Raw genomic sequence first — 24,657 nt, forward strand, 5'->3', positions numbered from 1 at the left:
TTTTGCTTAAATTGCTGCAAGTTTTAATGCAAACAGGGCCTTGGTGAAATTCTAAATCCCCCTAATTCTTCTGGAGCATTTCTCTCCCCTGTGACACCGAACGTTTTCATGTGTTTTCATGCACACTGCGAACCAGCGAGCAGGTTCTCCAGTATCCAACCTTTTCCTGAAACAAGCAGCCTACTTTGAGTTTAGCAGCCTCTCCCCTGCCCCTGACTGGCTCTTGTGCTTCCAATCAGGCACAGAGGAAACATTTAAACAGGCAGCCCCTCTGCTTTGCCTCCCTGGCTCTGCTCAGAGCAGGAATCAGCCATGCAACTCAGCCCAGGTAAGGCCACACCTCACATCCCCGTTGCGGCCAAGGTACATTTAACAGGTTTTTCCCCTCGAAGTGCCCCGATTTACTCTTTGCCCCCTCACCGCACAAAGAGGGGCAGAGAGTAAACCCCTCCCGTCCCCCGGGAAGGCAAAGTGGTGGTGAGAGCAATCGCACCCAGCTGTGGCTCTGCCCTGGTTCAGCTGACACCAGCAGCTTTCCCAGAGCTGAGGGCTGGGATGGGAGAGGCTGGGGGTGAGACAGGAAGGCTGTTGGACCAGCCCAGGTCCTTGTCCCACTTCTGCACAAGAGTGGTGAGGATACTTTGGGCTTGTGGCAGCCCCCCATCCTTCTGGTGCAAGTGGATGTTTTCACCAGGCAGTGGGTAATGCAGCATCAGGGTTGCCACCGATGAACCGATCCACTGCAGAAAATCCAGGCGGGCGTGCACCTCCTAAAAACCTCCTCTCTACCTTTTTCACACATGCTGTTAAATTACTCTGATGCTTGAGTGTAATCTTCTGGCTGTTCCCTGTGCCCATGAATTACTCAACATGGCATGCTGGATCCTTAGCTGCAGGACAGTTTTTCCAGTTGTTTGTTTTGAAAGCTCTTAAGAGCAATATACTATCAGCTGAGGTTTCTAATTAACTCTGAATAGCTAGTCTGCTGCCACTCAAGTATAATTCTCATTAGCATCTCAGCTAACAAGCCTCAGTGTTTGCCCTCCTAATTAGCTTCTAGTTAGAAGTCTTTCCCTATCCGAAGATGTGCTGTTGTTAATTGCAGTTCCAATTGCTTTTACGGCAAACTCCTGAGAGACTGCTAAAGCCCTGGTTTATATAGCCTGATAGAGATCAATATCTGGGATACTTACAACTGCAGGTTCTTTTATTCTCTTCTAAGTGTGTGTCTTTACGACATCTTTATGCAGACAGGAGGGGGGACGGAGCCGCAGCTTTTAAAATGAATGAGGAAATATTTTGCCTTTTAAACAGGTGGTAGAACTCGAAATGAGTCTGCTTCAAGCAAAGCACAACTTTCACAGCTAATGCTGCATAAACGGCTCTCCAGGTTTTTTCCACGCAGCTGTCCATACAATGGCTAGTTTTCCATGCCCACGGGTTTCCAAGGGTTTGTGAGTGATCCACAAAACGCCCTGTTGCTGCTGACTTTAAAATCACGGACAGAGAGTGTGTCGGGCTGGCTAGCTATTCCTTCTGGGCTGCGAGGTCGGGATGGTATTTGTGTGGAATGCTCTCAGCACGGTTTAATGTCTGCCTGCGAGCTGGATTAACCCCTTTGTCCCTGCGGCTTGGGAGTACTCCCAGCACAGGGATGCCAGTGGGCTCGCACAGCTGAGCCCGGTCTGGGGGTGGAAGGGCTCCCACTAGAGCATCCAGAGGAGAAAGGTGAGTCTAAGAGTGTCACAAAGTACCTGAAGTTGTCAAGTGCTTGTCCCATGGAAGTAAAACCCTTCTATGCGCTTTGAAATCTCACCTTTAGTTCTCAAAGAGGGGAAAATACTGCTCAGCTCGTGAAGTTTTACTAGTGCACTTTTCACCGCAAACATACCCAGAGCCCTCCCGTTATTGCTTCCTAAACCGAAACCCACTTTTTGCTGAAGGTTCTGAAACGGTTTTAATGCATCAGACTGTGTGCATCCTACTGCTCTGGGTAGGATAAGAAAAGGGCTGCACTGAAACCAAGTACTGAATTTTATTGTAGGATGCCTGGATTTTTCTGCCTTGGTAACTTTTTGCTTCTCTTTTTCTAAGTTGAGAGGTAAAGTCTTGAGGTAAAGTCTTGATGATGCCAAGACAAACAAAGTTAGAAAATAAAAATGAGTCTTTTTTATTTTTCGGGGGGGAATGACTGTAATCCTGTGATGCTTTATCATGCTGCAGCTGAAGGCTGTGGTTCTAAAGGACCCTTGCACACAAACAGAATCCCCCTAAAGCAACATATCGGTGTAAGGATGTGCCCCATCAATCCAATTGTAGTATCAGGCTTCTAGAAAGAGAGAAATTCTGGTAATGAATACACTTGTGGGTCATAACCCATTAAAAATTGAATTTAAATATGGCCTACTCAGACTAATAGCAATAGATTTAATTAGTCAGAGATCTTTCAAATCTGCTTTAGAAAGATGTGTAAGAGCTTAGATGGGCCTAAGGTAACTGGGCAAGTTCAAAAGGTGGGAGTATGTTGACACAATGTTGCGTATATGTCTTGTGCTGTTCATGTCAGGTCTAATATTCTGGTCACAAGTTATTAATTAGCATTTTCTAGCTGTAAAATATTTATAATTTAGAATACAGTCCTTGATGAGAAGTTGATTTTCTTGATTTGACTGCCTCTATCTAATTAATGTGTTGGAAAATGGGGGTAATGATGGTGAGCAAATCTCAGTGTTCGAATCTATTTTAGTTACATATCAAAGCAGCATATTTAAATGAACTGGTTAACCTCTTCTATCTACAAAACTGGATTCCAAATCACAAATATGTCATTTACTCTGCTGTACTTTAGTTCCAGATGGCAGCATAAAGTGGAGCACATGATATGATAAAACTTTTTTAGAAGCTGTAAAGTAAAACTTGAATTTGGGTTTAGGGAAAGAAAGAAAGATATTTCCAGTGAGGGATCTGGAGAGAAAGTGTTAAATACAGATTAAGACAAGGCATTGATCAGAGGTAGCAGAAAGAAAAATTCAGAACAAAGGGTTCTGTTGGTAAAGCAGAGATGCTACCAACGTGTTAGTAATGTGAGCCATCAGACAGGAACTTGCATGTCCGGCAATGCAAGGGAGATGTTAACTGTTTTATCTATTTGTGATAATAAAGTAATTCCTTCTTCTCATAATGTTCACTTTGTGAAGACTTATGTGCTCTCAGTGTCTGGGGGGGAAACCACCAAAGAGCTTGGGCTGTGACAGCTACTGCCCTTGCAAGTGGCTGAACAGATAAAGCCACGTAAGGAGGGTGTCTCATGATCTCTGTCCTCTCTACCATGGTCTGCCCTAAGTATTTTTCTCATCAAATCAGTTTATGCAGTGCTGGCTTATTGCCAATTTTGTCACATAAAGTATTTTTCTTGATGTGATTATAAGCTAAATTGGTGTCATGATCTTTTTTCTTAAGGCAAGCAATAAATTAAACTGTGGGATAGAAAAATGGTGCTAAAGCACCATTTATGCTGACAGTGTAGAAAGAATAATATTGAAACAACTCCTAGACATACTGATTGAGTAGGTTGCTCTACCTCAGTCAGGTAGAATCTTCACTCCACTTGGTTCAGTAAATGTTCATGAGGTTTTTTTGAGTCTGAAAATGGAGAGGATCTTTTAACCCTAATTCTTTCTTCTAACAAGGCTGCAATCCAGGCCATTTCTTACAGCAGAACAGCCTTTCTGCATAGATCGTTAGAGAGGGCATCCCCTTAATTATTTATACTACACATACCAGGTGTGCTGATTATGAAATTTCCCTTGAGGCTCCAGAAGGAAATGAAATCCTAATAAATGCATGAGATAGTGGAACAATGCTAAAATCTCCTGGATGAAAATCAGTCATCCGTGTCAGTGATCCTCCTTACAGTGGTTTTTAGAAAACATTACAGAAGCTAATCTTCTTAGACTCGTCATCCAAACTATCCTGGAGGTGTGAAGAAACTGCCCTTCCAGGGAACTTCAGTGCTCTTGTGGGAAACAAAGAAAAATCAGGCTAGAGGGATACATTTCTTATGTCGGGGAGGCGTGGAGATGGTAGTGTTGGAATTGATGTTGGCTGTGTTTGCAATTAGTATTACAAACAAACAAACCAAAAAAATTAAAAACATGGTCGTGAAACCCTCTGGAAAATTCTCTTTATCAAAGTGCTGGCTGAGGAAATCTGAGAACTCTGTTTTAGAAATATGGGAAACATGGGCTGCTCTTGTCTTGGTGAGTGGAGCAATTTCATTCGGGGGAGAGGATGATATTTGTCTGAGACGCTTGTGATCCAGAGAGTGTGCAGGGAAGCACAAGGGAAGAAAGAGCCTTTCCCTGCAGAATTAGATGGAGAAATACCAAAGACACTGAATGTGGGACCAGAAAAGGAGAAAGACCGTGATGTTAGAGACAACAGGGAAAGCAACACGGGGATGTGAAACAACGTAATATTGTTCTTGGATTCTGGGATTTAATGTAACAACGAAAAGACGATGCTGTTTTTAAGCCAGAGCAATGGGCAATGACCATGACAAACTCAGTTCTCTTGTCCCTGTACAAACAAAAAAATCTCTTAAGAGGTAGAATAGATAAATATATGAATGATTCTATGAATTTTGTTGTTCAAAGTATCAGCTAAAAGAATAAGGTACTTGCAGAGAATGTGCAGCTGGTGAGAAGACATTATAACATGAGCCCAAGGAATCGTGTATCCTCTTTTATCAAAAGGATTGAGGAAGACTCTGAAAAGCTGGTGTTGTTCAGTAGAATAGCAGAATGATATTAGAAGTAAAAAACACATCTTGCAGAAACTGGAGGTGATGTCTGAACAGAGGAAATATAAAAGAGCATACAGGCAAGTTAAACAAGGCAGGTAAAATCAGTTCTGAGGGGCAACTTGCTAAACTCGCAGAAACAGTGAGAAAGCCACTTCAAACACATGAAGGGTAGGAAGCCTGTCCACAGAAGCTTGATAGGCAATTGCAGTGTAATAAGAACCCTGAAAGTACACAGCAAGGCTAAATAAATCTTTGCTTTGCTGTTCATCAAAAAGGATCTCAGGGAGCCCTCTCTTCTGGAGCATTTTGGTATCTGAAAGCATCTAAAGGTGTGTTTTAAACTGAAGCGTCAGCAGAACAGGTTTAGAACAATTGGATAAAATGCGTAATACTATTGATAAAAATAGGTGGTAGCCATGGTAGCCACCCAAAAGTCCCAAATGTGGAGTTCTTGAATTAATGGTTTCCTTTGATACAGATTAAATAATGGATGTGACAATTGAAGGTGGCAAATGTAATTGATATTTAAAGGGCTGTGTACAGTGGTAAATCGAGCCTTCCTTGGTCAAATTTATGGAAACTAAAATGGGGACTTGTAAATATGATATATTGGGTAAATGTCAAAATTAATTTTGCAGAAGGAAGCTGTCATAAATCTGTGTACTTTGAAGCCCAGTAGCCCTTGGGCACAGATGATTCAGTTGATAAGGTATAGCTGGACTTCCAGGGTCCCTTACCAATAGTTATTAGTAATAGTTAAGAAATAAAAGGGAATGTATTCCTGTAGTTTTGAACTGGTTATGGTTCTAATTAGTTAAAGGTAATAAAATAGAGGGTAGGGATCAAGTCATCCTTTTCCCAATTGCAGGAAGCCACCAGGCTGCAAGAACCTCTGTTGGTATCTCTACTGTTAAATTACCTACTAATGCTTTAGAGGAAAAAGGAGAGCGGACAAACTTATCATAAGAAATTTTCAAGGTGGTTAAAATTAAAACTGACTGTGAATATTCTCCATTTTCTCACCTTATCTGAACATCTGCAAAGTAATGCATAAAGGGAAAAGAGCCCTACCTATGCATGCACAGAGATGTAACCATTCAGGAAAATATCTCGGTGTCATTGTAAGTAACTCTTGGAAAATATCGGCTCAATCCTTAGCAGTTATCAAGAAGATAAACAGGATGAAAAAGACTTTAAAGAAAGCTTAAAATAAATAAAAAAAAAAAAGGTTTGAGGTTTTGTGTAAATCCACAATGTGCCCAAGTGTGATAACTGTGTCTTGAATAATGAAGAAGTAGAAATAGGACACAGAAAAGCTGCAAGAATGCTCAGAGGTACAGATGGGTGTCTGTGCCAAGAGATTGAAATGTAGGCTTGGAAAGGACCCCCGGGGTTACCATGTCCAGACCTCCACTCCTGCTGGCACCACAGCACACAGCTTTTCACTCAAATGCTGCCAGAGAGTTGTCTGGTCTCTGGTTTGAATGCATTAGGCTTTTTCAGCTCTGCCTACATGTCAGTAGACAGCTGTCCTACTCCTGTTACACCACCTATTGTGTCTCCCCCCACCCTTGTTCAGCAGTGTCATTCATCCTGAAAACTGAGCTAGATTCTAAAACTATTTTCTTTTCTTTATTTTTTGGGTCGCATCTGAATTACCTGTCATATCCACCTGAAAAGCTGCCCAATTTTCCCTTCCCTGTCTTTTTCTTGTTTGTGAAAATCCTTTTTCATATTTGTTTTGACATCGGGGAAGGGAAATTTTTGAGGGATTTGGCATCTGTGGGACGTATGGGGAGAGGTAAGCATGTAAAGTGTCTGATGTCTCTGCTGTTTCCCATAGTCCTCATTAGAGGGAGAAAGGTACACGGCAATTTTTTTTGCTCATACTGTTCAGAGAGAAGAGATGATCATTGGGATAGAGGAGTTCATGATTAAGTTCTGTTGCAGAATAACTAGGCTGCAAAAAATCCCTCATGTAGCTTTTAATTAAAGGGGCTCTTTGCTTTTCTTATATTAGTTTTCTTTACAGAATAACTTTATTTGAGAAGCCATTCCATACCAGCGACCCCCCTTTTTTCCATAATAAAAGTCAAGTCTGTGCAACAATGACTCACTCATAACAAAACTACCACCTCATTGTAGCTAGATATAATTTTAATTGAGGATGTTTATTTTAAATGGGCCAAAATCTTTTATATAATCTATGAAGGGAAAAAAATAATTCTCCATTTTCATTGCTTGATGCGTGTTATTTGCTTGCTTACAAAGTTCTTCAAATGCATCACGAAGCAGTGGTGGATGCCTTCAGTGATCCACTTAACCATTTTACATCTGCACTACTACAATACACACATTGCAGACACTGCTCTCTCACTGGAACTGGGAAGGCTGCCCTGGTCCATGGAAAAGACTTGTGCACTTCTGGTGCTGCTTCTTGTTTGAAGCATGCAGATTTATTTTGGTTAGCACCAGGCCCAGAAAAGGCATCCATTTGGATCAAATCAAATGACATTTGGAATTTGATGTATGTGTTTCAGAGGCTGGACCAGCCTCCTGATGAACCTCTTTTTGTCCAGGGACATAGCTTAAATCTGACTAGAAGCTGTCTTTTTCAGCATTAATTGGGAGTTTCTGCTTCTTAGGGCTGTTGAGCTCTGCACCAACACCCAGTCTCTAGCTTTATGTGCAGCATCTTTGGTGACTGATCTAGACAAAAGTGTGAACTAGAGGGGATATTTTTTTCAGATTTTGGCTGTATTTTCAACCACAGAAGTGACTGTCTCATTGCTGGAGCTCTCACTGCTGAAGTGAATGTCCGTCTCACCAAGAATCTTCGCCCAAGAGCTGGAGCTCAAGGGTTTGAAGATGTTGTAGGCTGGCATGAAGACGCAGGCTAGTGAATGTTGTAGGAGAGCTACACAGTACCATGAAGGAATGTAGGATTTTCTGATGTGATCTTTGCTTCCTTCAGGTTTTTTGGGAAAAACACAGTGGTGGGTCTGGGAAAACAAATGATGCCAAATTGAGAGGAGTTAAAGGTAATAAAATAGGTGATTCAGTGCCAAGGATGAAAAGTCTTGACTGAGATCTGAAAGAGGAGGAAGGATACAGGGCAATAAGGGCTTGTTTGCCACTCAGTGAGGGGGGTGGTGTGGTAGTACCAGCTGTGGGGTTGGATGGCAGCCCATGCTGGAAGAGTGACACAGTTGGTCTCCTCCTGTGGGTGCCAAGTCATTCCTCATATGAGATTCAGAGGAAGGTGATGGTGTGTGCAATCAGCTTTTCTGCAGCCTGAATTCTCCTTCTTTGTGGCACAGAACATACCCTGACAGTACAGCAACTAGTGTGGATATCAGGCATGCTCTGATCTGCACCTTGGTGTTCTGGGGGCGGGGGGGAAATAAAGAAAGCCTGAGCTCAGATGTGCCCTAAGGGGTATGGGTTCATCCTGCAAAATGCACATGGCTGGTCATTCTCAAACAGGCAGAAGGTACAGCTCATTCAAGTTGAGCATATTTAGAGAGACCACAAAAACATAAACCTGACCCTGATTTAGGGCTGGTAACACTGCACTCTGTATTGGCATGTGGTATCATTTATTTTGGGATATTTAATTGAATAGCGTGATAGTGCAAGTAGGATTGGCCAGCGCTGCTCTCCATATACCAAAAAGCAATATCAGGCTTTGTAATACTCCCATACCATTGCAAAACCTGAAAAGAACAGCTGTAGCAAGTCAGTGGAGACACAACTGTGTGTTGTTTCTTCTGTAGCCATCAGGGGCTTGGCTGGAAGGACGACAAGCCCTGTTTGTGTCCTTGTGTTCAAACTTACCAAACCGCAGGATCCTCTCTTGTTTTTCCTTAGAAGAATAATAATAATTTAAAAAAGGAACTCCAAGGAATTTAATCTCTGTGCAACTGTGCACTTGTTCCTAACACAAGTCTCCCAAACACTTTCTGATGCTCTAGATACAGGACATCAAATCCCAGCAGCAGGTGTGTTTAGAGCTGCGGGGGTCCAGTGAGGAGGTTGTGTTCCTCGGCAGAGATTTTTTAATTATCACCTTGTTAAGGTGAGTGGGAAATTCTGTCTAAAAAAAAAATCATCAGCGTGGAATGATGCAGAATTTTACATCTTACTGTCTTATTCTGTGGGAGAAGGTTTCTAGGGGCAATTGCTGTTCACTTTTAATGCTGTTGAATAAAATAATGACTGTGTCACCAGGATGAGTCTGAAATTTAAATCAAAATCTTTTGTCAGACTTTCTTTCTGAAAGGGCCTGAAACAAATTCTGGAGCTCTGGCACACATCTTGCTAGTTGTCTAAAATGAATTGCACATATTTCCATTTACTCAGCCTATTCGTCTGTCCCTATTTAGGGGGTACATCCTCTGTTTTGTCAAAAAGTGCCACTTTTCTACCTCTTACCTTCTATTTTTATGGTTAGTGTGTTTCAGTGAGATTAAAATGTACTTATTTTCTCAAAGGACCTATTTGCAACTTCCAAAGAGTGCTACCTACCCCTCTACTTCTTTCAAATGCGTATTTAAAGAATTGGAAGAAACAACAAATTTGAAGAAAATGAGGCTCACAGTATTTAAAAACACATGTGTAGACTTGCTTTTTAATTACAGACTTTTTCCTCACAGTTAAATGTAGAGCTAGCTGTTCCTTTATTGTGTTGGGTTGTGATAAGAACACATTGGCTAACAGCTACTCTAAAAATTCCTATAAGAAATGCCTTTAGTTAAACTTTTGCAGGTAAACCATTTTAGGTCAAGGATGAAGAAGGTGCAGGAAGCTAACTAGGCACACAACTGTTAGTCAGACTATAGAAACTTTCTATACCCTTTTGGACTTCAGAGAGTTTTATGATCTGGACAAGGAGTCAAGAAGCCCAGACTGTTTTTAACCTCAGCTTAAACAAACACTTAAAAATGCAAGGTAAAAGCACTTTGGTGGTGATAAAAAGAGATTTTAGTTTGACATTTTAACCCTAAAGTAAGGTTAGGACTTTAAACGCTGGGAACAGACGTAACTCTGGTGATTTCAAGAGGCCTTGTTTGCAGGATCTGATTCCCTCCCTAGTACCTGTCCTGGTATCTGCTCAGGCTCCTGGAGACCCTTTTCCCACCCACATCCCCAGCCAGCTCTCACGCCACATCCCACAAGCAGCTCCCACACTCTGCAAGCTCCAAACCCGGCCAGGTGAGTCAAACCTGCCCCTGTTGCCGAGGTCTCAGCTCGCAGCCTTGCACTTGCTGCTTAAGATACAAATGATTGGTGTGGTGGTTTTCATGTAATAACCCGATGGTTTTAATAATCATCTCAGAAGTGGTCGAACTTGGGTTTGGGTCCTCCTTCTCCCAAGGGATATTCAAATCCACCTGTCCCTTCCCAGGCTGTAGGCAACCTCTCAGCCCTTCCTATTGAAGTTGTGCCACGGCGCGGTGAAGGATTCGCAGAGCCGGAGAGGAGAAGCAAGTGGGAGCCTGATTGTGGCCTACCTAAACAGAGGTGGGGAGCAGGTATCTGGCGGCGTTCCCAAGGCTGCTTATTATGTAATTTGCATTAAAACATCTCTGGATAAAAATCAAAACCAGCCCTGGAGGCAGAGTCCAAACCCAGTGCCTCTATCCACAGGGAGAGGTTGCAACCACCTTGTCCTGGCAGCAGGTGCTATTTTGGTGCCACCCCGACCACACCTTCTTCCTCCAGCCATGTCTTTAAATGAAAGTTGGAGCAGCTGCTCCCTCACACTGACACCAGAGCCACGCTGAGGAGCCTTAGCCGTGTTCAAGACCTCCCAGCCCCAACTGGGCTTCCTGGCCATAAGTGCTAAGAGGTTCAGCTTGGCCAAAATATTTGGATCTCAGCATGGATGAAGAAAAACTTCAGGTACCCAAATACCTTCTTTTGGTGAAAAAATGGGTTCCTGCAGACTGCCGGATTGGAGGAGGGGAGAAGTCATGGCTGATTTAGCTCTGTGTTTCCTGTTGTGATTCTCTTCGGGTATCCGTGTGGCTTTGAGGACCTTGCCCAAAGTGAATTGAGAGTGTGTTTCATTGTGAGAGGTGACTGAAGGACGTGCAAGGTTGACTTCAGCTCTGGAGTGTCCAATTCTCTTTTGAAAATTACTTCAGTTTCACAGTCATTTAGAAGCTTTAGAAATTTCCCCCCTTGCTTTTCTCTGGCTTCTTCTTGTGTAAAATAGAGATAACAATACCTTCAGGACCCACCATACTTTAAAAAAAGATTTGCAATCCTCTGAAGGACAGCGGGCTGAGCACTGAGTCTTAACTTGCTAATGAAGAAGTTGGGCAGATGACAGAAAAGTCAGGGAAAATTATGTCTGCTGGTGCCCTGGGTGAGGCTGGAATGTCTTTTAAAGAGACACCTTTTGCTAGCCATGGTAAGATGTGCAGATGAGGATGTGTGTCCTATTCTTTAGGCTTTCGGCACACAGGAATGAGGTTATTGAAGGCCTTTGGGCTGATTCAAGTTATTTATGAAGGGACTATATAGCATGGAGAATGCATTTGTCAGTACTGTTTGAAAGGCTAGACTTTAAAAACTTTAAATCAAACCTACCTCTCTAGACCTTTGCAAGATAACCCTGGCTAAGCACAGCTGACCTTCCTCCTTGACTGGTATGAAATATGTCCTCACTCCCCTCCCCACGTGGTGCCTTGTTCTGCCAAACTCTCTCTCCCCAGATGCGAAGTTCTGCTCTGGGTCCGTGATCTGCTGTGAGGAGCCCTGCTTTGACTCTAAGGCTCATGGAGGATCTTCTGTTCCTAGGACAGCAGGTACTGAACTTTTTCTTCCACACTGTAAAACCCTTGAAGATACAAAGGCGTGGGTTTGTGCACTGAGCCCGTGCTTTCCTTCTGCTCCACCTCTGAAAAGTCAGGGGAGGGAATGGAGCCAAGAGGCTCAGGCTGCATTTTCTGGGTGTGGAGATGTGTTGTCTTTTCTTTGGCCAGAGGAGCTCAAGTCAGTCACTGTTTCAGTCCCTTGTAGGCAGTGATTTTACAGGTTAGTACTTTGTGGACAGAGGAGTCTGTGCTGTAACACCTCTTTCTGTGGTGATCACTGACATGGGTTTTCAGAGGGTTTAAGTGGTTGGTTCTTTGTCCTTGAACTCATTTGCTTCCTTCTGATGCACTGGCTCTGAGGGTGCTGAGTGACTGCACCGTTTCAGACATGTTAGCCAGTAGGCTAGAGGGGTGTATTTTAAAATGTGTTGACTCTTAACATTTTTTTCACAGTTTTGAGAGTGCAACAACTTTTTATGTCTCACTGGCGATGTGCTTTCTTGCAACTCCATATTAGACTTACCTCAAGCTTTTATATGCAGAATTCTCTGATGAGAATTTTGTCCTTCCTTAAAGATGGACAAAAGAATTTTTCATTTTGACGATTCTTATATAAAATTAGAGGACATAGAAGAACAACTTATGGTATCCAAGCGTGGTTTGATTTTTAGAAGTCTGGGATTAGTCCTCAGATGGTGCAGAGTCTGTAAGGACATGCAATGCTTTCTGAATTTTTGGAGAGAAAATACAATGCTCTTCCACTTCATGAGGGTTAGTGTGCATGTTGAGCCCTTTGCCTGCGCTGTGCAGTGAGGCCATGGCCCAGCCTTCCTTCAGCAGACCCTTCCTCTCTTCTTCAAAAACTTATATTGAAATAGTTCCTGTGAGAAAGCAACCAGGTAAAAGAATGTGCATGTGTATTTATATAAAAGTATAAAAAGTGTGTATGTGTATATATATGTGTCTGTGTGTATAAATAAAATAGCAACACAGATGTTGGCTCTCTGTCAAATGTAAATGAAAGCCTTATTCACAAGGTTTGCTTACTGTTTTACTGTGGTTTCATACTGAATTGAGCAATTGGGAATGAAAGAGAGTTGATTTTTTACCATTTCTGAGTGCACTGCAATCATATTATGTTAATAATCTAAACCAAAGCTAATCTTGCTTTCCCATAGTGTAGCATGTTGAAAGTAGTGAGAAGCATCTAAATGATCTTAAAAGTGAGAGTGATTCCAGAAACTTTGACTGGTAACTCACACCATTTGTAATATTTTAAATGCTTAGATGGGAACTTGCACGTGATGCCTGCCTGAAGGAGTTCTTATTTGTAAGATAAAAACAAGGGGGGCAGAGTAGAATATAGCACAATAATGAGATGTATAAAATATTCCAAATAGCTGTGGTGACCAGTATTTGGGGTTCTCCTCTGCCTTTACAGCAGAAGAGGCTTGAAAATGCAAATTTCTGTCAAAGCAGACATTAGTAAGAATATGTCTGATCCTGCTTCTGGGACCTTGAATTTTATTACTGAGTATGGTGTCAGGTTCTACCATTCCAGGGACTTCAAAAAAAAAGCTTTTCAGGCCTATCTTTCGTCTTTCATCTCTGGTTAAATGGCTCCTTTAACCCTGCAAGGCACTGCAGAAAAAGTACATTAATTTTTTTTGTCTGGGGGTCTGCCATGACCCCTCGTTACAGCTTTTACCCAGAGGCTGGAGGAAGCCTGGATGTCACTTGTGGTTATCTGATAGCTGTGTACAATACCCAGAGAGGCGCTGTGCGGATCAGAGGTCAGGGATGGAGCTCCAGATTGGCTGATGAAAGAATTCGGCTATTGTGGAAGCAGGTTAGAGCAGGGATCAACAACAAGTTACAGTGGCTGGCTGTGGTATTCTCCAGATTTCAGGAGACAGAGAAGATCAGAGAATTCCTTGGGAATATTTCATGTAACATCAAGCAGCTCTTGTCAGACTTGCTCCTTTGTTTTCAGAAAGGCAGGATGATATTTTGGAAAACACTTACTATCGCCATTTTGCTAGGCTGGTTTCTACAACCAGAAGAAATGGATAAGGGTTTGTCTTGTCTTGTTTATTGAGGATATCCAAAGTTCTCATTTCTCAGATGCGTTGGGTTGTCCAGTCGCTCCATCTTGTGTGTTCAGTAGTCCTGCCAGATCAGCACTTCACTGAAGTTCTCCTTAATGTATTCACAAAAAGTTATAAAACACTCCGTAAGAGGCCTCACAGAATGATTAGTCTAATCTTCAATTGGTTCCCGCTGAGACTTGATGAGAAATCATTTGACAAGGTAGGCATGAGCTTTGGTATAATCTGCCTGTCCAGTTACCATGAAGCACAGTGTGCAGAGAGGAAAGAGGCTGCAAATGAAGAAAACCATGATGACCATTGAATATTTTACACTGCCACCTGTGATGCGTTCTTGGACTGTTTGACTGGCTTCAGCCACTGGGATATTGCTGCCAGGCATTAAAGGCAGTTTGGGGGATATTTTCATCTATAGGGCTGGTGAGATGCTGACAAGAAGCAGTCTGACTTGTTCTGCCCTTGGTTGGGAAGGTTTGTGGATCAGGCTGTCGAGCTCCTTAAAATCCACAGCAAAATAGGAGCTAAAGCCAGTCAAAGTAGTTTTTACAATAAGGTGAGTGAGGTGGGGGGAGAATAGGACTGAGTTGACTGATTGCCTCTAATAAACAGTTGCACAAGAGTGCCTCCCCTGGGAAATGCACCATTGCCTTCTGTTTGCACAGACAATAGAAAACACTGGCCATTTCTATTAAAGAGAGTGAGACACTGTGCTGCGAAATGGCTTGGCTTTCTGTAAATTGTTTATTCTTGTTTCTCTGCAATCAGATGGTAGTTCTTTGTTTCATTGTTTAGGTCTCTGGTCCTACAGTCATTAAAGCTGTTTTTTATAGCTAAAAAATCTCAGCCTTCTGAGCAATTGAAGACTTGCTTAGAACACGGGGATCCAGAAATGCTCCTTCTGGCTATGCAGAAATCTGTCAACTGTATGTTAAGGGATGAACAGAATAAGAATTCCCTATTGCCAGTCACATCTGTTACAGACTCCCTTCAGACAGCTTGTCTGTACAGGCACCTTCATGCTGGATGTCTCCTTCATCTGTGTGGTTTTGGATTCCATGCACTTCCGGTCTGCACTGCCCCCTCAAACATCTGGTTTGGGTTTCTTATTTAAGCTGCATATACCTCACCCCCTGTGGAGTTTGGCTGGAAATAGGCAGGTTCTGCAGTACTAAAATCCAGTCTGTTAGCTCTTCAGTTTTGTTACTATTCAGAATAATCTTTGCTGACCTACTGGAGGCAGATTTTCTGCCAAAAAAGAGTCATTTGAGTGCTTGCTAATCTGCTACAGGCGAACTGAGGCCAGTTAATCCATAATTTAAAGTAATCTTGTTGATTGCACTTGCATGATCGACTCAGCTGAGAAATGGATGGTGGCAGGTACTCTGTCACTCCTTTTGGTAGTATTAGCTTTGCTTGCATCCAAATCTGTATCGGGGGGAGTTCAGGTTGGACATTAGAAAGAGATTCTTCACTGAGAGGGTGGTCAGTCACTGGAGCAGGCTCCCGGGGAAGTGGCCACAGCATTAGGCCTATCAGAGTGCAAAGTGTCTGGACAATGCTCTTAGTTGTATGGTTTCAGTATTCCTGAGAGCAGCAGGGAGTTGAACTTGAAGATCCTGATGAGTCCTTTCCCGCTTGAGATGTTCTGTGATTCTGTGATTAACCACACTGCAGTGGCATTTATAAGGAAGCAAATGATGCTGCTTTTCCTGGCACAGACCTACACTTACTCGAGACATGTCCTCTGGTTTACAACATTGAATGAAAAGCACCAGGAAGGATTTAAAAATCTGTGATGATATTGGACCTGGAGAAGTTTGCATCTGAAAGTGGTTTGTGTTGGGTTGGGTGTCAATTAGAATCGAAGAACTTATGAAAGGGGGCAGATAGGCTTCCTCAGGCTGGTCAGAATGCTGCTCCTGAGTGTGGCAGCTAGAAAATGTTCCTTTGGTCTGTGGGCTGATAGGTTTGCTGGCAGCTTTGCACCGTGGCCAAGAGAGGAAAGTCGTACACAGTCCTTGGTTTAGTGATAGCCGAAACAATAGGAGATAATGCCTCGGTCAGAGCAGCACACTAAGGCTGAAATATAAACTGAACCCTGGTGTCTGCAGAGTGCTTGGAGCAGAATTGTGCCTGATAAACAGCAGAGAGACAATGGGAGGGGATAACAGCTGGAAGAAGCCAGGAGTCAGTGACAAACATAACAGCAATTGCAGTACAGGCTTGTGGTGATGGCAGTGAAAGATGAAGATGTTGGACCCTGAGGCAGAAGGCTGGTTGGAGAGACACACTTAGATGCAGTAGATGACTCCTCCTGGATGCCCATGGAATGTCCAGGGAACAAGACTGTGTGTTCTTAAAACAAGAGGGATCACAAGACCCCAAACACTGCAAACCACTGTGTTAAAAGGGGCAGTGTTACATGCATATTGCAGTAAATGTTTCTGTGTTGAGATAGGTCCTCCTGCCCATCACAAGATGTGAGAGCTAATGCATATGTTCCCAATACTGTGTTTGTCTTGGAGCTGCTACTCAGAGTCCTGGTAGCTGTAGAATTTTGATCATCTGCACAAAGGCAGAAGTCATCCTTTTGGGAGAAGGATTTGCAAACACAGACCACGCAGGACTTCATGAGCCCCATCAGTAGCTCCCTGAAACACATGGCATTGGGAACAAAGTGCTGTGTGATACTCCCAGTTCAGTCCCTTGGAAGCTGCATGTGCTTCCCGGGTAAGGACACGAATGCTGTGGGATGGGTGACATTGCTGGCAGCCTGTCCCAGAAATGGCATCTACCTCTTGTATGGTCTCAACTTCCATTAGCAGCCACTTAAGTAGATAAGCTCTTTGGCTATCACAGCGTGAGGATGCTGGTGAGTTTGGCTTTACTGACCTTTTTTGGCAGCTCTCAGGTCAGGCAGGCTTTTTTTACAAGTATCGTCTGAACCTTATAGGTTGCAACGCTTTTCCTGAATTTCCGTTCCTGAGGCTGCCTCGCAGTAATACCCAAAACACCATTTACATTTTAGTATTTAAATCTTTTATGAACTGATACGAAAATCTCCCGTGCCCTAAATATTTTATCTGAAATATTTTTTTTAAATCTTTAAATTTTCCTCCAAGGGGCTGGAGAGCTGAGCAAACCTTTGCGGGGGGGAAAGGGCTGCAGCTGGGGGAAGTGTGGGGTTTCTGAGCAGAGAAGTGCAGGGCACTCAGAGAAGCTCCTGCCTTTCTTGACTTGGCAGATATCTTTAAATTTTAATGCTTTTTATTTTCAAAACCTGTGGCTGATTAAAGTGCAGAGCAGCAGGACTTGGTTCCATTGCTGTCCCCCACTGGGATGAGCCTGTGCAAGGTACTCCCTGGGAATTGCTGGGCTCACTTGGAGTGTGGCTGTGGGTTCAGGGCAAGGGGCCGGTCCAGCCTCCCCAGATCCATTGCCAGCCTTGGCAGGGAGCCAGAGAGAGACAGTGTGGGGATGCAGACAGCTGTGAGGTGGATGCAGTGGGCTGCCAAGCCAGTAGCAAACTCTGAGCAGCAAGGCTGGGCTTCTGGCAGGGAATTGCCAGCAATTTGCGCTGCAGTTTCTCTGAGGTTGCTGGAAAAGGGCCCACACCACTCCTCTTTCTGGAAGAACAGCAAGCTAGAACCCATTTAATCAACACAGCTCTAATGCTTGTTACCACAGCGCTGCAGAGACTCACTTAGCTGGAGTGCTGCACCGGTGCCAAGCTCCCTGCACTTGGCTCCCTCTCCTCTCTTGGAATCTGGGGAATGGCTTCTCGCTAATGGATCAATGAATCGATAACCTCCTCTGAGCATTTATTTAAATATCACTACCTTTCATGCTGCTGCTGGCCAGGGATGACACCAGCAGCATTAATTCTTGCCGGGGCAAAAGCACTACGCTCAAACCAGCTGCTGTCATTTTTCATGACACGGCTTTTTTTTTTCTCCTGCCCTGCTGAGTCATGGGAACATCACTCAGCACAAGGCACAGGGCAGACTCCTGCACAACAGGGATTATTTTTCTTCTTTTGTGATACAACTCAAATCCAAACCGGATTAACTCATGGTTTATGTTTAAAGTGAACTGCTTGGAACAGGTTCTCTAGGAGTTTACTTCTGAAAGAGCAATATTTTCATAGCATTTTAGGAGCAGTTTGTAATGAATTAGACACTTTTCAGCATGTACCTTGCTAAAATGTGCTAAAAACCAAACATGGGCAGGAGGACTTATTGACTAACCCCTGTAAGTAAGCAGGGCCAAAATAATTTCTTTCAAGTGGGATTTGGGAAACTGTTCATTGGGAACTGAGTGATTTTCATTGTAATATGGTTTGTTGCTTCCTTGCCAGAAAAGGAGTATGTCTGATACTATGTACTGCAGGGTTGTTTTGTATGCTAAGGATCCCCAAATGTTTTCTTAAGAGGAAGGAAATCTCAGAAATTCTCTGTTCGCTATAAATTGAACTGGGGGTATGACATGTGTAGAACTGATGTCTTTTGCTTTCAATACTATATAACAAAAATTTTGAGAATATTGCCCATTTCTCCCTGTATGCCTGAAAATTTAGGAACATGTGTGACTGAAAATCCATCTAGTTTGGCATCCTGCCTGCATGTATTTTAAGTGCCAGACGTTTGGGCAGTGATTATTTGTACCTTCTGGACACACGGGATTTTTTTTTCCCTCCCCAATATGCTGAACTAGGGTCTGTAGCACAAATGTTTTCTGTGTTTCTGCTAAACTTATAAAAATACAAAGTAATTTAAAAAAAATTCTTAGTATTGTAAATTTTAATCTAATTACTATCAACATACCTGGTTTCTCCAAACAGTGAATTCTTTGGGTTCCCTGCAGTCCATGAGCTCCTTCTTCTAAAACCCCACACAATTCCAGCTCTCTTCCTTGTCTGCTAATGCTTCCTGATCTGACCACAAAAACTGCTGAAGCCTCATTTCCCAGCTTGTCTGCATTCACCTCGCTGTCTCTCGCCATCCTCTCTCCAACTGAATGTCTGTACAAAGCTGGCTTCCATGGTTACTACTAAAATAGGCAAAGGAGATATTTTTGGTCAGAATTTGCCAGTTCAGCAAGATCAAAATGCTTTTGGGAAATGTTCTGATTGCAGTAAAATTCAAGCAGGATATTGTCTTGTAAAATGAAATAAAAAAACCTCTCCAGCTTCCTCCAACTCACCTGCACCTTCTTGGACTACTGTCCTGGGCTGCCCAGTGCCCACTCCACTCTCAGGGAAACCTGTCATTCAGGCAGCCCTGTGGCAGGGCTTTTGTGTGGGAAACATTTGCTTTTCTTGTTCTTTTTGTCCTAAGTGTTGTCATATCAAAATCTTCCCTGCCCTACATCAGCCAGGATGCCTTCCCCTCAGCCAGCCTCCTCCAGAGCACTCATTTCTGTTGTCAGACTTGTTTGCAGGTATTATTTATTTTAGACATCCATAAAAGCTATTCAACCATGCTGTGTCTTTTGCTCAGGAATGTGTTTCTGTCACCTGTCCCTTCTGGTCTTTCCTGTTTGTTTCCCTTGTGGCACGTCCCAGTTTAGTTGCAGACCCTCTGAGGAAAGAGACTGTCCCTTTTTTTATGTATTCTGGCACACCTACTGTACTTTCTCAGCCTGAATAGTTTTTTTTTTTTCCATTCTGTATTTGTAACAGGACCTCCTGCAGTTCGGATAGCTTTGGGTTTCCTTTACAAATGCTGCTGTATTGTTAAACTTCCCTCTCAGTTCCGAGGACAGCTTGAGCTGTGTCCGTGTGCAGTTCTACAACACTGACCTGATGGCTCTGTGCTCACAGCCTTATGGTTTTCTGAACCTTCTGAGCCTCTACAAACCCACATGACTCCCCCACCCAAGGAGACTGGCAGACTGAAGGGTGCATGGGCCTTATTGAAATTCCTAAGCCAGGCTAAAGTGCCTGTGAAGTGCTTCCCTACCTCAGGGTGAGCTCTTCATTTCTAGCACTCCCCTCAGCACAACAGTTTCACTGCCATGGACCTGTTGGTTTAATGGGGGAGAGGAGAAGGCTACTTCTCCTCTCTGATTGCCTATCCCTGCCTACCTTCTCTGGCCAAGCTTTTCAGAAGTAGTGGAAGAGTATTTCCTCTCCCATAAAGTATCTCATAGAGTATTTCCTCTCTCACAGAGACTCACAGTGTCATAGAGGATCCTGAGTTGGAAGGGATCCACAAGGATCAAGGCTAACTCCTGTCTCTGCACAGGACCACCCCAAGAGTCACACCATGTGTCTGAAAGCACTGTCCAAATGCTTCTTGAACTCTGTCCCACTTGATGCTGTGACCACTGCCCTGGGGAGCCTGTTCCAGTGCCCAACTACCCTCTGGGTGAAGAACCTGTTCCTAATATCCAACCTAAACCTCCCCTGGCACAGCTTCATGCCATTCCCTCAGATCCTGTCATTGGTCATGGGACTGAAGACATCAGTGCCCGCCCTTCCTTTCATGAGGATGTTGAAGACCTCAGTGAAGTCTCCCCTCAGTCTCCTCTTCTCTGGGCTGAACAGACCAAGTGCCCTCAGCTGTTCCCCATATGGCTTCCCCTCAAGGCCCTCCACCATCTTCATTACCCTCCTTCAGACACTCTCTAATGGCTTAGTATTCTGCTTATATTGTGATGCCTAAAACTGCACACAATATTCAAGGTGAGTCCACCCCAGTGCAGAGCAGAGTGGGACAATCCCCTCCCTCGATCGGCTGGCGATGCTTTGCCTGATGCCCCCCCGACATGGTTGGCCCTCCTGGCTGCCAGGGCACTGCTGACTCAGATTTAACTTGCCATCAGCCAGGACCTCCAGGACCCTTTCCACAGCTCTGCTCTCCAGCATCTCATTCCCCAGTCTGTCCCTCCTGCATTGCATTTAACCATCTTTGCATATCGCAGTGGGCAGCAATCAGAGACACTGAACCCATCATTCTCCATAAGAAAGTTGGTGTTTTAGCCCAGTGGATAGCAGGAGACAGCCTCCCAACACATCAGCTTTTCTGAACTTAAAACAGAGTATCCCACTGCAATGCAAACTCCAAATGCTTTGTTTTTAGACAAACACATGCATACTAGTACACCCTTTTAAGAAGAGTTACCGAGGTGTGTCTGCACTGAAATGGCTGGAGGATGAACACATTCTCTGCAGTCACTATCCAGCTGCAAGATTTGTTGTTGCCCCATGTTACACTCCTGGTGGGCCAGACTGGAGGATTGCAAGGAACAGTGAACAGTTTGCTTTGGATAATCTTGCTTTCAAAACCTTGCCCCAAACACAGAAGGGTGAAAGCAGCTTTGTTTGTTTGTTTCTTTTGTTTTGTTTAGTTGTATGTATTTCATTACATTACAAAACAAAGACATTACAAAGACATTACAAAATGTTCTGCTGAGATACTCCTGTGTTTTAGAGTTGGACCTGTGCCTTCAAGGGGTGACACATCCTTCTGATGAGCCTTCAGCAGGGACCTCCTCCTCCTCCTGGTGTCACAGCTCCAAGGCACTGCCTAAAAGGGTGTTTGCTGCCAATTAGTCTCAAGACTTTCCCGAACCAAAGCTAATGTGCTTCCATTTCTGAAATTCAAAAGGGCAGTGACCTGTGTGTAAGCACCCCTGTCGATGGCTCCCGTGTGGGTTTCAGACACGGAAGTACATTTAGGAGAAGCTGCAGAAATTCCTTGTATCCTAATGGACTAAATTCTGATTTGCCAAGGATCATCTGCCTGACTTGTACCACAGTCCTCATCAGCAGGATCAGACATGCTCTTCTGTAACCACAGTTTGTGGGTTGGGCTCCGGTGATTGACTGGCTGGAGCCGTTATTCCCCTGCAAGCACAAGGGAAAACACCATTCCCTAAAACCTGGCAGAGGAAGTTTTGTTTGGCATGCGTTAGCCCACACTTGCAAAGCTGAAGGCTGTATATGCAGTCGGTTAGCACAGATCACCTGAAGTGTAGTCAACAGATGCGTTAGGATTAATGGAGTTGTCTGAACTCTGTGATAACATTTATAGGGAATCTTCATTAGATCCACGTCTGCAATTTATAAAACCTTCTACCCTGTTTGGCTTTGTTATCTGTAGAGATCACCATGAAAGGTGGAGCAGCTGTGAGAGCTATTATTCAATTTGATATATAATAATTGCAAAAAAAGGTAGGGTGTTTAGACAGATGATATGAAGAACAGATTTGCAAGAGGATCATTAAATTCATGTTCCTCAGCTCTCAGGAGCAGGTGTGAATTGAAAGGAAAGGCTTGAATGAGATCCTCAAGCCCACTGAGATTGGTGTTCATAAGAACATCCTCTGGACTTGTCATGGCAGTGCTCATCAGAGGAGGGACTGGGGTGAGCAGAAGAGTGGAGAAGGGCAGATTTCTGCTACAGAGGGAAGTAATCTACAAAGGTGTACTCAGTAGCTCTTTTATGGTTTCCAAGACCTTAACATCCTTATTTTATTGATGAGAACAGTTAGAGCTTCAGTTGCTTGCAGGGTACTTGGTGCCAGACTGACTGGTCCTTGGTCTTGAGGAAGATGGTGCTGGAGGACTCTTCCATCAGCAGAGATGTCAGAGTGGAGTTAATGAGGGATATCAGTGCCTTTGGTCTGGCTGAGTTGCAGCTCGTCATGCCAGCAATTACTTTGGGTTTGATGACCAGCCAGTCACTGAGGTAGATGACAAATCTTGACTGGCTTCTAGCTTGAGCTGCCGAGTGCTAATTGAGCTTCTCTTCCCAATGCCCCCATTTTGGGAAGGGACAGCTCTTGCTGCAGGGCTGCTCTTCCCCTAAAGGTCTGCTGGTCCTGTCTTTCCCAACTGAGGGACCAGGACAAGGGCTTAGTGACTCCCAGGAGCTGCATGGATCTACAGAACACCATCAGAGAGAGGCGCAGCCTGGAGAGGTGTCTTTTCCTTCCCCTGGCTCTAGTGAAGACTGCAGGGATTATTTAGGGATAAAAGAAACTTCTCTTGCTTTCAGCTCTGTATAGGAAAACGATCACTTTATCAACCACTTGGCATGCGTGCTTCAGCGAGGTAGAGGAGGCATGCGGGGTCTCCATAATTAACATCAATTATTTTCTCAGAGGAGGGGATAAAACCTGAGTCCTTGAAACTTAGATTCCCTTCTGGTGCTGAGAGGAGGGGAATAAGGGAGGTATTATTAGAAGGCGTTTCTTTTATTTAACAGATGTTAAATAGCACTATACCACTATATCAATCTGTCAAGTACACTAATAGAAAACAGGGTATAGAAAAGTTGAGATGTGAATTTCACAGGGAAACAACCACCCCCCTCCTGCAGGATCCTGGGTTTGGGGGGCCAGTGTGAAGCACAAGGGGCAGCCGCACATATGCCAGGCACATGTGGATGGAGAGGGGAAGGAATAGTTGTGGACTACAACAGAAAGAACTTGTTGCAGCTGGAAAGGTTTTCATCCACCCTGTCTGGGTTGTTGTACTTGAAACTGGATTAAAAATATCTTTAAAGCAGGGATCACATGCGTCTCTTAGTTTTTACAACGTGTGTGTATCATGCTATGGGTTTCAGTGGTGTTAATCGGCATTTTCAGAACCTTGGTGGATTAGAGTCTGGAGGAGAAAAACAAACCTCTACTGGATGATTAAAGGTTGAGAAGCAAGCCTGGCTTTGCAGTAGCATGAACTGGTCCCAAGTCAGACCTAGAGCGATGGTATTTTCTTCTGAGGCACTGCGTCGGTCCCTTAAACTTGTCCTGGTGATCCCCAGCCACTGGCTGTGACTGCAGGCGGCTCAGTTCGGTGTGGTTTTATTAACAGAGCTGCCTGAAGCCCAAGGTTAAGTGATGAGAATTTCAAAACAAAACAATAAATTAATAAAATGAATGTGTCATCAGCTGATCCTCTTCTGACCACCATCTGTCCCCTGATCATGTGATGTCTCCCAGCTGGCCACCCAAGAGACAAACCATGCAAGATCATCATCACAACATATGCTGCTATTTACACATTTTTAAAGGTAATAGTTGCTAGGCTGTCATATTAGTAGTTAAAAGCAGTTATTTGGAAGCTAGGGGATTTTTTTTCTTTATTTCTCTCTCTCTCTTTTTTTTTTTTTTTTTTTTTTCCTGAGGAAGGCAGTGACTCAGCAGGTATATTTCTGACAGAGACATGTTCAGGGTTGTATCAGTGGAAGTTCCTATGTACAGTATATGTGATCCCCCCCTACCCTCTTCCCTTATTCTGTGGTGTGCTGTTGTGCCTCTTGCAATAAACAGTAGAATAAATAAAATAGAAAGAAGGCAATGGTACTACAAATGTCACTAGTGTACCTTTTAGGAACATTATGTGCTCTCTTTGCCCTCTCCAGGATGCAAACCAAGCTGTGCATTTTTAAACTATTGTTAAGATCAAGGATGTGGTTATGAGAAGACTTACAATTTATAGGATACTTAAGCATTAAGGATTGAGGCACAGAACATTTCCTGGGGATTAACGACTGACTGGGTGAGCCTCAGGCCATTAACCCCTGCCTGCCATTAATCTTCAGGAAATGCCCTGCAGTGAGGTCGTTATTGCTGTTATATGCTGAAACAGAAAAATAATAATAAGAAAGGTCCGTGGTTTATTTATTCATATTTTACATAACACGATTCTATTCAGACTGTAGGAAATGCACATCTTTTCCTTTAGCTGGTTGTACTGCTGGAATTAATGCAGTTCCTGCATCTCACTCTTTTGTGAAAGATTATTGTCAGATCGCAGGAGTGTGAGAGGGGCAGGATTTGGCCCACTGCTTGTATTTAATGCAATGAATAAGCGGTGCTTCTCTGGTATAACTGCTGGCAGAATTTAGCCCTATATAAAAACCAGCTCAAAATGCTTGTTTTACAGCAAAGCAATTTATTCGCAGTTCTAAGC

The 24,657-nt window shown here is 43.6% G+C and overlaps 1 protein-coding gene across 2 annotated transcripts in view; it reads left to right on the forward strand.

The window, feature by feature from the left end:
• The first annotated feature begins 293 nt into the window (after window positions 1–293).
• MSANTD1 (Myb/SANT DNA binding domain containing 1) overlaps window positions 294–24,657 on the forward strand; it is a 43,587-nt gene continuing 19,223 nt past the window's right edge. The window contains exon 1 of one of the 2 annotated variants that reach the window (XM_027891436.1): window positions 294–328. In XM_027891436.1, the coding sequence (XP_027747237.1) occupies window positions 313–328 (16 nt within the window). In that variant the 5' untranslated portion in view covers window positions 294–312. Of the gene's footprint in view, window positions 329–11,456; window positions 11,620–24,657 lie in introns of those variants that run through there. The other variant, XM_027891440.1, reaches the window with a different exon arrangement.

The sequence above is a fragment of the Empidonax traillii genome, unplaced genomic scaffold (genome assembly GCF_003031625.1).
Source record: "Empidonax traillii isolate 1590-97213 ecotype Southwest subspecies unplaced genomic scaffold, ASM303162v1 scaffold321:size1084243, whole genome shotgun sequence".
Classification (NCBI taxonomy): domain Eukaryota; kingdom Metazoa; phylum Chordata; class Aves; order Passeriformes; family Tyrannidae; genus Empidonax; species Empidonax traillii.